Below are 14,014 nucleotides of genomic sequence, written 5' to 3' on the forward strand. Positions count from 1 at the left end.
GCTTAATGCCACTTTTTAAACTTTTAATTCACTCATTTTATGACAGCTTCAATTAAGGCCTGTAGTAGTTAACTCTGGATATTAACAAAATGAAGAAAGTACAAAACTAAATGTGAGTTAGCCCTGGCCACATGGGGAGAGAAAGGAAATGGCTCTCAATAGGCAAGAAGTCATGAATCGTCCTAACTGAGCAGCCAGGACCCTAGGAATATGCATCTCTCTTGACAGTGCTCCCCTAAGTCCAGAAAGATGCCATGGCAACAAAGAAAAAAAATGTACTGGTGTCTTCACAGCTTTATTTGTTTTAAGCATCATCTTAATTTTCATGTAAGTATCCACTTAAGCATCATCATAAAAACAGATTCATGACCTAATGAATCTTATGCTCTCACTAGAGGAAAGTAAAAGCAATAAAGACAATAAATAAGCAAGTATATCAGACAGTGATATGTGCTATAAACAAAAAGTATTACCTCAGTAAATATACTCAGTGTTAATCTAGTAGATCTATACAGTACTTTCTCTTTAATGGGAATCTGTATAAATTTTATGGAAATCTATATATAAACAGTTATTCTGTTTATTACAAGATCATATTTCACATCCTCTGAAGCCACAGATAAGGTAATTCATTAATTGAATCAACTACAGAATAACAGTATGTTTAGAACTGCAGAAATGTCCTTTCTTGGCTAACACGAACCAGGTTTTAGAACCAATATTAAGCTATTTGCAGTCATCTTCTATACATCTGAAATTTATTTTTAACTCTACAAAAATTTTCAATTATACTATCAAATAGATTACTATTACTTTAAAAAGTATGACATGTATGTATCATGTTTTATCGTTGTTGTTTTTTTTTTCATGCCATGTATCTTCCAAATCAACTTGGCAGAGTATTTGGGAAATAGTCTAGGAATTTAAAGGGAAATGAAATCACATTAAGATGCAGTCTTAAAATAGCCTGAACTGAGGATTAGTATTTAATTGCGAGGCTTCTATGCCATGATTTTGAAATAAAGCAGAACTTTTTTAACTTACTTTTCCAGATAGTTTAACCATGTGGCAAGTTTCATTTTGCTCCTATTGCTGTATTTATCCATTATATTTTTAGGCAAATGGAACTGAAAACTTATCTTCACTGCATAAACAAAATCAAATAAATAAGCCTTCAGACATTACTAAATCCTGAAGGGTATTTGGGAAATTTGAGATCAGATCCTACATTTAATAACTTTGTTCAGAAAAACTAGGCCTCTCTGACAAAACATAAAGGTAAAAAAAAATAAGCCTAAGTGCTGATGTAGAAGATGAGGACAGTCAGTAATTGGGATGTTTTGGTTGAAGTTAAGAGCTTTTCTCAAACTGGACTATTTTTACAAAATAGTGGTTTTTGGAAGGATATTAATCTTAATCCCATTTATTAATTCAAAAGATAGTTACTGAGTATCTACCACATGTTAGGCAGTCTTCCAGATGCCTCAGAGACGTTAGTGAATAAAACAGATTTATGACCTAATGGATTCTTGCACTCTTGCTGGTGGGAAAGTAAAATCAATAAAGACAATAAATGACCAGACCAAGTATATCAGAAAGTGATATGTGCTATAGAATAAACAGAAAGCATTACCTTAGTAAATCCAGTCATATTAGTCTAGTAGATCTATATAGTATTTTATATCTAATAGGAATCTATGTAAATTATATAAATTTTATGGAAATCTATATCTAATCTAGGAAAGCTATGGAGTATGGTGAATACTATATACTATATGGTATATCTTCTATAAAAATTACTTCATCAGAAACTATAAAATCAGACCAGCAGTCATATCAAAGATATAGGATTTTATTACCCACAGAAAACAGCAAATTAAAAATGACATTTACATGGTTTCCATATTAGGTCTGACCTGTGACAGATAATAAGCCAACAGACAAAACACGAAACCATTCAAAGTCCATAGCTGACATGTTGTTCATCCCTTGGACATCCCTACAGTTCTGATTTGAAGAGTTTTGATAGAGACCAATTTTTGACATTATTAACTTTTACAAAACTATAAAACTAACAAAAATCTTTAGAGGCTACTTTCAGAGATAATGTTTACCAAATTATGTAGTGTACCTAAATGATTATTATTCAGTGAACTGAAGCTATATGCAGCCTTTCCACATATAATTCTCATTTGGGTTTTTAGGACACTGGACTGGAATTCTGCAATATGCCATTTATGGGTGTGATACTGGTCACTAACATCAGTATGAAAGACCTCAGGAATCTAACTTTGTAAATGATTTTATAATAACAAATAAACCCAACTCCTCATGTCTCATATATGAATAATATCATTTCTCTGAATAATACAAAAGTCGTTTCTCATTTTCCTGTGATCCTAGTGCCATGAGAGAACTCATTACAGAGCTATTTCCAAACTCTAAAAATGGGTTTAATATACATATGATATCAGAGAAGTAGCCAAAAAAAGGGTAAGAATTGTGGTGGCTGCAAATTAATTAAAATAATTACCCAGTAATGGCTGCAAATTAATAAAAATAACAATTTTTGACTACTTGGGGCGGAATCTACTACTGTAGCAACCTAGGGCCCCAGTCTAGCCCTGATACATAAAATATACACCAGGATGTGGTTGGGAAGATTGCAGGGAGATCAGATTGCAAGCAACTAGATATAAACTCTTCAATAACCTCATTCAAGGACAGAGTTTACACTTTCCCTCTACAGATACTATTAATAACAATGCCGGACAGTTCTCTTCTTCCTCCTACCCGAGCCCAGATCTCATATCTTGAATAAGAATATAAGAAAGAGAAAAACTTTCTCCTGAATATTTCCACTTACATAGTTTGAGGGGTTGTGGTAAGGAGCATATAGTGCCTCCCGGAGGAAGATCTGGGAGTGGTGTCTCCTCAGATTATATGAGATATTTTAATCAATTTTAAAAAAATTTTCCTCAGTGTTCATAGTATTTCCTCCCTTCCCCATTTATGTCAAGACCTGAAAAATAAATGTTCATTAGGTGGCTAATAACAAGGTCGTCTCTAGTGAGGCTTGCTAATGAGGTCCCTCTTAGAAATGGTAGGAGTTTGAATGGTAGTAGGTATTCATGGCAGATCCTCTGAGTTCAGTGAAAGGAGACCCACACATGGTGAGTCTGTGCACACAGGCAGATGGCAAACTCACCTTGGCAAGCTCCAGTGCGGATGTTGGGGATAAAGCCCCTTCGGCAGGGCTGAGGCTGGGCAGGACACATCTCACAGGGGTGGCCCCAGGCCCGTCCAATGGTGGCACAGCACAGGGTCTTAGTGCAGACAATGCCTGTCAGCTGCCCCTGGCACATCTGGTTGTTGACCTGAGTGAAACAAGGGCCTGTCCTGTAATCTGCAATGTGAAAGAAGATGGAAAGACAGGTTTTATGACTGACGATACACCAATCTTATACCAGTAGCTCCAAATACATAAAACAGAGGCTATTTCTTCTGACTCAAGTGTCTAAAGACAAAAGGCTGGAAAGCTTCATTTTGAAAATTCCTAATTTTTCAATCATGAGGAGTGCATTAGGAGACTTCAATGTATTTTACACTAGACACTGTAAACGGGTGGCTCAAGGACTGTGTCTGGGACACAGATGTGTTTTCTTGGCCTGAATAATGTTCTGAAAGAATTTAAATTAGTAGCCAACATTTTTAAATTGGGAAATTTCACATGAAATTTCTATTTCTGGCTTTTCTTGAAAAGTTGGAAGATCTGGCCATGCTAGATCTGCCATTCTACATGGCAGTGGGGAAGGGAAGTGTGTCCTTCTCCATGCTACCAAGCCCTAGTACCCCTTATCTCAGCAGTCTCCACTTACATTCCTCACCTGCACACTGGTGGCACCTGCTTTCAGGACTCCTCTTTACCTAGCAAAGATTTTCTTTCCTGACTGAGTGGACACAAGATCAGAAAAATCAAAGAGAACCAATATTTGAGCAGTCTAGTAGGTCTGTAAACACTAAGTTCTAACAGTTTGATTTTTGTATCCGTGTAAGTCTGTTTAGTTCTATGTGTAGTTCAGCTAGGAAGACTGTGCAATAAAGCCTATTGTCATGAATTCTTTCTAAGTTACTATCGTACAATCTCTGTACTCTAAAAGAGGACTGTACCATTGTACAGCTCTGTTATGATGAGGAGGAAAACATCAGCAAATGCTAAACTGGCAGACTTCTATGAATATGAAAGATGATCTTTTGGGACTGTTGCATTCTCAAAATGTTGCTCATGGACCAGCAATATATGCATCACCTGGGAGGTGGTTAACCATGCACACTTGGGCCCCACCCTAGACTCAATAAACTAGAATCTACATTTTAACAAATTATTCAGGAGATTTATACACCTTCAAGATTAAGGAGAATTTATCTAGACTCCAGGCAACCTGAAAGCTGGCATTCTGACTCTAGCTCTTTTTCTCCTATAATCTACTTCAGTGAACCTTTTAGATGATCAGTATTTACTCTTTTAAGCAGAACTGAATCATTAACCAAACAGTGTTTAATTTCAATGCGGCTGTTGCTGTTTTGAGAGACACAGGAAACTAGAGAAAGGTTAGTTTCGTGAAGACTAATGAAACAATCCACATTTGTTTTAAAATTATAACAGAAATATGCAGAAAGGGTTTGTTCCCCCTTTCGCAGAGCCTGTATGAATACAGCTTATTAACTCTTGGGAATGTAAAATGATAGTCAGGATTTCCTGATAAGCCCTCATGCAAATGACATAATTCCATTTGAAGGGGAAAGCCAGAATAAGTTTATTTCAGATTTCCAAGAACAAAACAATCTCACATTCAAAGAAAAAAGAGTCAATAACATTGGTAAGATTTTTATGAAAAATGCACTGGGAAAAAGCAAACTTGGATATGATTTAACATTCAAAAAGCTAAGCTAGAAAAACTTTGATATCATCTAAATGCTATCATGTAACAAAAACACAACTTCAAACCACATAAAACTTTCATTCTGTTTTTAAACAAAGAGTAAGGCTTTCCCATATAAAGGAAAAGAATATTTTTGAAGTGTAACATAAAGAAAAAAATATAAAATAGGTAACATTTTTAGCAAGCTGGTGTAACATTCTGTTACTCTGCAGCTGAACTTCAACAAAAATAGCTCGTTTTAATCCCTTACATAAGAACAACAGATGTGCTGGCTGCAAATCATGTTTCTGAAAAAGACAATCTTTGCAGTATACGTGTAGATATGTTAACCTTATAAACAAGGATGCGTCCCACAGCACAAATTGCCAGGTTGTAAATTTTTTAAACCTATTTATTGTTCTTTACACAATCATTTTTTTTGCTATTTTAGATAAATATTAGACTCACAATAAATTAAATCAAGTTCTAAACAAGTGGGAAAAGTCTGTTTTTCACACACAAAAAAATAAAACCTTTATTGATCTATAATTCTTGCATACACAGCTATGTTCCCAGTCTGCACACTTTTAGGATTCCATACCCTCTCTCATAAGTAAACCAACTTCTCAGGATATTCATTCCTTCTGCTAACTACAACACCTTCCTAAAATTATGTCTTCTCAGGCTGGTATCTTTGGAGAAGAATATCTGGGCAAGGATAGCTGTTTTGTCCTCTGAAATGATCTTTCCATGTTGAAGGCTCTAATTAAGCCAACCCCAGACTTCCCCTCCTGGGGAAAGAGTTTACCATTCCTATTTCTCTTGCCTGCACAGTACTTGCCTCCTTACAGACTGTGCTCAATCTATTTTCTTTTATCATTATATTTTGCCTCCTGGTGCACAACTGATGAGTTTAAATGTAAAACTATGGTGTCACAGGAATCCCTGGGTGGCTCAGCGGTTTGGTGCCTGCCTTTGACCCAGGGCGCAATCCTGGAGTCCCGGGATCCAGTCCCACATTGGGCTCCCTGCATGGAGCTTGCTTCCCCTCTGCCCGTGTCTCTGCCTCTCTGTGTATTCATGAATAAATAAATAAAATCTTTAAAAAAACACTATGGTGTCACCTACTTATTCAAGAATTACTAACTTATAAAATATGAACAAATCAGTGAAAGGAGATTTAAATATTTTGGTAAGATTAAAACATCCTGTCCCAAACTTGGCTAGCATTTTAATTATGGTCAAAGAGCCCTAAAATAATTTAATGTTATTGACCATGCATTCTTGTCATCAAGATTTCAGCGTGGGTAAAATATTATCATATACCACACAACCCATTTGTAGTCAAGGACATCCTCACAGCATGTCAGCAAAATATAAAAGAAAATAACTGCTTATCTCTTGGGTATGATGGAACCAGTGGGTTGGAAACAAGTAATTTCCTCATTACTAAGTGACTACATGGCCAATAAAATGTTAAAAACTAGCCTGTGAAACACAAATACTTTTATTTTGATTTTCTAATATGGAAGTGCAATATAGCAGTTTTTAAATAATTTCAGAGGTAGAGTTCAGTGATTCTTTAGTTGCATGTAACACCCAGTGCTCCTTACATCAGTGGTCTCCTTAATGCCCAACGCCCAGTTACCCTAGTCCCTCACCTCCTTCCCCTCCAGCAACCCTCAGTTTGTTTCTTACAATAAAGAGTCTCTTATGGTTTGCTTCCCTCTCTGATTTTGTCTTGTTTTATTTTTCTCTCCTTTCCCCTATGATCCTCTGTGTTTTGTTTCTTAAATTCCATTTTTGAGTGGAAATCATATATTAATGGTCTTTCTCTGACTGACTTATTTTGCTTAGTATAATACCACCTAGTTCCAACCAGGTCCTTGCAAATGGTAAGTCAGAATGGCTAAAACGAACAAGTCAGGAAACAACAGGTGTTGGGCAGCATGCAGAGGAAGGAGACCCCTCGTACACTGCTGGTAGGAATGTAAGTTGGTGCAGCCACTCTGGAAACTGGTATGGAGGTTCCTCAAAAAGTGAAAAATAGAACTACCCTGCAGCCCAGCAATTACACTACTAGATATTTACCCAAAGATACAAACATAGTGATGCAATATAGCATCTTGTTTTTTACAGTTCCACTTTTATTCACATTGAGCAGGTGATGCAATGAGAAAACTCATCAAAAACTGGCTCCTTGCTGCTGTTTTTCAAACAACTTCATTATGATATATAACATATATTCACCTGTTGGGACACATGGTGGCTCAGCAGTTAAGCGCCTGCCTTCAGCCCAGGGTGTGATCCTGGAATCCCAGGATCAAGTCCCACATCGGCCTCCCCACATGGAGCCTGCTTCTCTCTCTGCCTGTGTCTCTGCCTCTCTCTCTCTCTCTCTCTGTGTGTGTGTGTGTCTCATGAATAAATAAAATCTTTTTTTAAAAAATTAAAAAATATATATTCACCTGTCTTCATTGTACAATTCAATAATTTTTATGTACAGCCATCACCACAATCCAATTTTATAACATTTGTATCCCCCAACCCCCACAAGAACAAACCCTCGTGCCCGTTTCTAGCCTGTCAACCACTAATCTTTCTGTCACTATAAATTTGGCTTTTCTGGACAATACACATAAATGGAATCATGTAATTGGCGGTCTTCTCCATCTGGCTTCTTTGACTTAGCAAGATGTTCTTGAGGAACATCCGTGCTATAGTATGTGTCAGTATTTCAATCCCTTTTACTGCTGAATAGCATTCCACCATAGGGATACACCACCTCTGCTAACCGATTAGTGGCCATTTGCTGGGTTGAACTGGGGAATTAATGTTTAACCTTTTAAGAAACCAACAAAAGGTTTTTCCAAAGTAGCTTCACCATTTTATATTCCTATCAGCAATGAATGAGGGTTCCAATTCCTCCACATCCTTGCTAATATTTTCTATCTTTTTTATTATAGCCTATGTTATCATTCTACTTTAAGTAAATACAACTGAATGTACTTGGAAATTTTTATATAATTTCACAAATCCTCTTAAGATGCTAACAGTGCTAGATAACCAAACTGAGCATTATTGTTGTACAAACAAGCTGATAATCTCTGGAGAGGTTTCCAGAAGGTAAAGACAGAAACAGGTCTGTCCGGTAGAGAATTTAGGATTTTTTTTTTAATTTATTTATGATAGTCACAGAGAGAGAGAGAGAGAGAGAGGCAGAGACACAGGCAGAGGGAGAAGCAGGCTCCATGCACCGGGAGCCCGACGTGGGATTCGATCCCGGGTCTCCAGGATCGCGCCCTGCGCCAAAGGCAGGCGCCAAACCGCTGCGCCACCCAGGGATCCCGAGAATTTAGGATTGAAGGAGAGAAATTTCTTATTACTCTCATTTATTATTTTGTTTATTTTTTATTTTAAGTGTTTTGCTTTGTTTTATGGAAGACACACATATTTCGAAAAGCCAACAGAAATGGCCCAGCTGAAAGGAAGGGCTTATAATGGCCAATAATAATAATAATTTATACTGTAAGATCCCTGAGGAGTCCGCCTGAGAGTGAAACCAGGATATGTTAAGGAGTTGTCTTTAGAAAGGAAAATAAAAGCATTTATCTTATAGCCCAAGAAAGAAAAGCATAGAGATGCAGGAGTATTTATAGACAGTGAGCAGTGTCCTTTCCCACACCTTCTATTTTCTTTTTGAAACAGGAGGTGGGGGTCAGCTGGGGAGTCAGATATTTGGGGCTGAGATGGCACTGCAGATCCGAGGAGAGAGAGCTGACATGAAAACCCAGTGGACTCCCAGGTGACATCAAAGGCTTCTCTACAGCAGATGAACAGAATGGACTGGTAGTGAGACCAATCCACCTGTCTGTGGACTTTTCCCAGCATTCTGAGGCAACTGAGAGGCTCACTCAGAGGCTGGGTTCATTAGGGTTAGAGTTTTATCTATTAGATGTGAAAAAGAAAAAAGAATGGCAAGGGAGTTCAGAGTATTGTTATACATATTCTAAATTACAGACTATGGAATCTATGCTGGATGAACAGGAAATGAGAAAAAGGAGGAATTATAAATTAAGAAACAGGAGAAAGCAGTAAGATCAATGAACTAGGTGTCTCCAGGAGGCTTCACATGAGAAGGGAAAATAGTCCCAGTGCCAGCAATACAGCAGCTGCCTGTGTGGCTAGAGTACCATTCACTTAACTGCCAGGAGAATGGAGCAGACCACACACTGCATAATTTAGAGAAGATACTCACACCTACTGCAATGTAAATGTCATCCCCTGGAGTTGTGGAAGGGATGGCACTCTCAGAAACCTTTCTACTATAACTGCTAGTCCTACAATGCCATAAGATGTCCGGAATTCCATCCACTCCATTAGTTTATGAAAACTTGCCTAGTCCTAGAAAAGTACAGAAAAATATGTGGAATTTCCCATCAAGTGGCACAATATTTGGAGTTAGGGAAAAAGGCATATCCATCCTCAATAACCAAAGCAACTCAACATGTAGTCAAGGGATCACACCGTGTGGGAGTTGCAGACATGAGTGAAACTAAGTGTACACTGTACATAACTGGACAAATGATCCTGGCCATGGGGTCAACTCTTTTCAGTAATGGAGTTTCTGACATAACAATTATAAATAGCATTTTTTAGTGGATCTTATGATTTTAAATGAGAACCTACTTGATGTGCTAGCTAAAATCTTTTATCACAGATATAACTGCAGTATGCAGAGAAGGTAATCCCAAAACTTATATGGATGGTACAACAGTTTCCTTAGTTTCAATAAAATCTGCCCTGAAAGTCAGCAGATCCAGACTCCATGCTGACCAAATACTCAGAGTTAAATAAACTCAAATAACTGCGATGGTAATTATCTTTCTTGATGGAAAAGCATCTGTCAACCTCAGAAAATTTTAGACTTAAGTACAGAAATGTTTAAAAGAATCAAAGCCATTAAATTAATATTGTTGCTTTAAGAAATTTGTGCAAAATTTATATACCTGTAATGTTTAACAGCTTTTGCCTAGTTCTATCAGACTACTTTGTAACCACAATTTAAAATAAGTAATTAAGTGACTCATTTAGAATGATGGTTCTTTACACTTAAAATGTCACTATGCTTATATACAGAATTGGACCATTTAAATGAACTTATAAACTTAGATTTAGAAGTTTATTTATATATTTATTTTTAAGTTAGCTTCATAAGAGTTATTTGAGTACTTACAAAGGTTTTTAAGTCACACAACTGAAGTACTTACAAGTTATGTGCATTTAATATAAAAAAGCAGTTTAAAAGATATGGAGGTGTTTCATTAACTAAGTATTAAATTGGAACCAAATATGATTTAAAGGCCTCTTACAATGACTACTAAAATCTACTTGATTTATTAACAGATTATAGATATTTATAAATTGGATTTAAAAGTTCAAGGAATATACCCTAAGGAATTGAAAGCAGAAACTTGAAGAAATATCTATACATCCAGGTTCATAGCAGTATTATTCAAATACCCAAGAGGTGGATGCAACCCAAGTGTCCATTGACACTTGAATGAACAAACAAAATATACAATAAAGTACTATTCACACCTAAAAACATATGAAATTTGACACATTCTACAACACAGATGAACCCTGAGGACATTATTCCGAGTGAAATTAGCCAGTTACAAAAGGAAAAATATTTTAGATATTTTGCAGATATGAGTTATCTAGAGTAATCAAATTTATAGTGACAGAAAGTAGAATGGTGGTTGTTCAGGGCTAGGGAGGAGGGGGGAATAGGCAACTTAAGTTTAAAAGATGCAAAAGAATGAAAGAATGAATCTGCAAGATGAAAAGAATTCAATGGACAGTGGTGGTGGTTGCACAACAAGGTGAAGATCCTAATGCCACTGAACTTCTTAAAAAGCTCAAGGAATAATCAGGGTTTTGAAAGTATATTTAAGTAAAGTAAATCTGAATTTTTAAGACCAAAATAAACTTTGAGTCTTTTTCAGATATGCAGCCACCACTGAGGGCCCTGAGATGCCCCTTTGCAACACTGACCACTTGCCTTGTGATGGAAATTCACATTGTCACAATTGATTAAAGTGAACAGAACACTGAATAGGCATTTTTTTTTAAGATTTTATTTATTTATTTGACAGGAGAGTGACAAGGAGAGAGAGAGAGCACAAGCAGAGGAAGGGGGAGAAGCAGACTCCTTGCTGAGCAGGGAGTCAGACACAGGGCTCCATCCCAGGACCCCAGGATCATAATCTGAGCTGAAAGCAGATGCTTAACCAATTGAGCCATCCAGGCGTCCCTGCTACATGGGTATTCTTGAACACATTTATTGACTACATACTTGAGCTCTACTTAAGGTAAATTCCTAGCACTAAAAATGCTGGGTCAAGTTCCAGTTAGAAAAATATTCAAACATACTCAAAATTACTCTCTAAAGAGAGGCTGATCCTTACACTCTCTCCAGCTGAGTAGAGGCAACTGAATTAATTTTATTTACGTAATGGGAGAAATATGGTATCTCATCGTTGAATTCTGAATTCATTGTTCCTATTTTTTGGCAATGAATAGAAGAAAATTAACTCTGTGGCAGGCACTTTATATTGTAAAACCCATTTCTATAAATTATCTCTTTTTATTCTGAAGTGCTACAAAGTATTTTTGCAAATTTTTACCAAGGAAAAATTAAAAGTCAGAGATAAAGTTCCACATGGAGAATGAAAGAGCTAGAAACAGTGAAACAGAGACTAAACTGAAAGACCCCCTCCCTCCAAAGCCCTGCACCATTCACACAGTGTTCATTAAACCTGATACACGGATCACTGCACCCTTGGCTTCTGGTAGCTTTGCCTTCTAACAGACCAAAGCCCTTCACCATTTTAATGAATATTGTCACAATCCCCCAAGTGCTTCCTGCCACCCTCAGGTATGATCTCCCAATTCTCCCAAATTCTGCAAGCCTAATCTCTCTTTGCTTCTGGTTTCTCCCAAAGATGAATCTCCTAACCATGTTCAATTTGGGAGAAATTCTCTCTATGCTGAGAGAAGCATTAAAGACTTGCTTTAAGTCTTTAATGCTTGATAAATGAGTGATTATTTTAATGACCACCACTGAACTGCATTTTGTTTCTAACGCAGTATCATTATTTAAAATCTCAGTGGAAACATGCACTCAGTAAATAAGGACTCTTTTCACCATTCCCCACAGTCTTTCAAAGCATAAGACTAACACTGACATCAAAGAGTTCTGGAAGAATGAAGAGGCAGGAAAGATAATTAGATGCTGGCCAATGATGCAAACAAAATTGCTATCTTTGATGTCACGTTTCATGAGGATGAAGGCCATCAAAGATGTGGTCCTAAAATTCATGGCCTATGAACTGAAAGCGCACTCTCCCAAGAGCACAACCAATTAACTTACTATACACATACACATAACAAAAAATGCCAAAGATGAAAAACTAAAAAGATTATTTAAGCAGAGGATATTGTCACTTTTGAAGAAGAAACTTAAAGACAAAAATAATTTGTCAAGAATAACTAGGGGGCCAACAATATAAATGGTTAACACAAAAGATGCATCATGGGCAAGTCAAACCCACAAAGTACCAAATTTTATGATGTCTAAGAAAAACATACAGTATAATCAATTAGGCATGAATAATTTCAGGAGAAAGTGGTATGTGCTCAGAAAACATTTATCCATTATCAATAAAGTCAGATACAAAATCAATGTAAACCAGTGTCAGAACCAGATCTATTCTGATTCAAACACAATGAAGTCACAGTCACCAGACTCCATTGTAGTGGCAGTGAATACAATGTTAGACACAATTTGCTGACAGCCTTTCTATAGTAATATGGATTTTAAAAAATATTTTATTTATTCATTCATTCATTCATGAGAGACAGAGAGAGAGGCAGAGACATAGGCAGAGGGAGAAGCATGACATGAGCCAAAGGCAGATGCTCAACCACTGAGCCACCCAGGCACCCCCAGTAATATGGATTCAGTGTAATATTTTCTTACTGCATTTTTTGCTTACATCAATTCTTCCTGAGCAATTTAAGCAGCCATATGCATGATACTCAATCAAACCTAGTAAATCACACTTGTCCCAGGAAGTAAGATGTACTGCCTGCTTTATGATTCTGTCCTGACAAACAACTTCTAGTATGAAATCTAGCTGGAAAGGCTGGGATTTCTCCTGAGGAAAGAGTGGATGCCATGTGATTCATTACTGGGGTTTTAATTATTCAGGAGTTTTAGAGAAACGCTAAAGAGCAAGGAAGACCATTGATCATATGGCCTTCTAAGGGGACATGGGTAGCATGTGTCAGTAGGTCCATGTGACTTGCAATAAGGAGGCCCTGCCTCTAGGACTTGCTGCATGAACAAGAGCAGATGGTCAACAGATCCTGCTGGCACTAATGGTCCTGCATGGGTGGTGTCCTACACTCACAAAGCAGGTCATTCCTGTCTCTCTGGCTGGAGGTTAATACCTGTTCCTCATAAATAAGCACCAGGAGAAACTCAAGAACAAAGGGAGACAACTGTGACATTTCAGCAGAAAGGTCGCAGAACTACTATACCAGCGCAGTAAAATAAAAATGAACATATCTTACACAACCAGCAAGCGTGTAATTGCTGAGAAGCCCATGAGGCCTGACTGATATGGGTACTGTGGGAACTTGTTTTATGGATATAGCAATACAAATGAAAAGACTAAAGTCTTTCTTTGGTTCAGGAAAGTAAACCCTTTCAATATTCAGACTCAACAGAATAGAGAAAGAAATACTCACTGCTTCAAGCTAAATTAGCTGTCCAGAAGATCAGATGGAAGAAATAGCTCATAACACAGCAAAATTTCTAAAAAATTAATATCCTAAGTGAAAAATTAGACCTCAAAGAGACTAGGAATCAGAATGTGAATAGTACAAATTCCAAAATAAAATAAAAAACAAATAGGGAATAAAGAAACAATAGGAAAAAATTTCCTAAGCTTCGATAAAGTTTTCACCTTCTAGTTAAAATGGCTCATGGTGTCAAACATAAGAATAATGAAAAAAAAAAA

The 14,014-nt window shown here is 37.0% G+C and overlaps 1 protein-coding gene across 1 annotated transcript in view; it reads right to left on the reverse strand.

Moving 5' to 3' along the window:
• FBN2 (fibrillin 2) overlaps positions 1-14,014 on the reverse strand; it is a 240,438-nt gene that overhangs the window by 169,245 nt on the left and 57,179 nt on the right. The window contains exon 6 of the mRNA XM_072840875.1: positions 3,209-3,406. Within this exon, the coding sequence (XP_072696976.1) occupies positions 3,209-3,406 (198 nt within the window). The remainder of the gene's footprint in view (positions 1-3,208; positions 3,407-14,014) is intronic.

The sequence above is a fragment of the Canis lupus genome, chromosome 10, assembly GCF_048164855.1.
Source record: "Canis lupus baileyi chromosome 10, mCanLup2.hap1, whole genome shotgun sequence".
Lineage (NCBI taxonomy): Eukaryota > Metazoa > Chordata > Mammalia > Carnivora > Canidae > Canis > Canis lupus.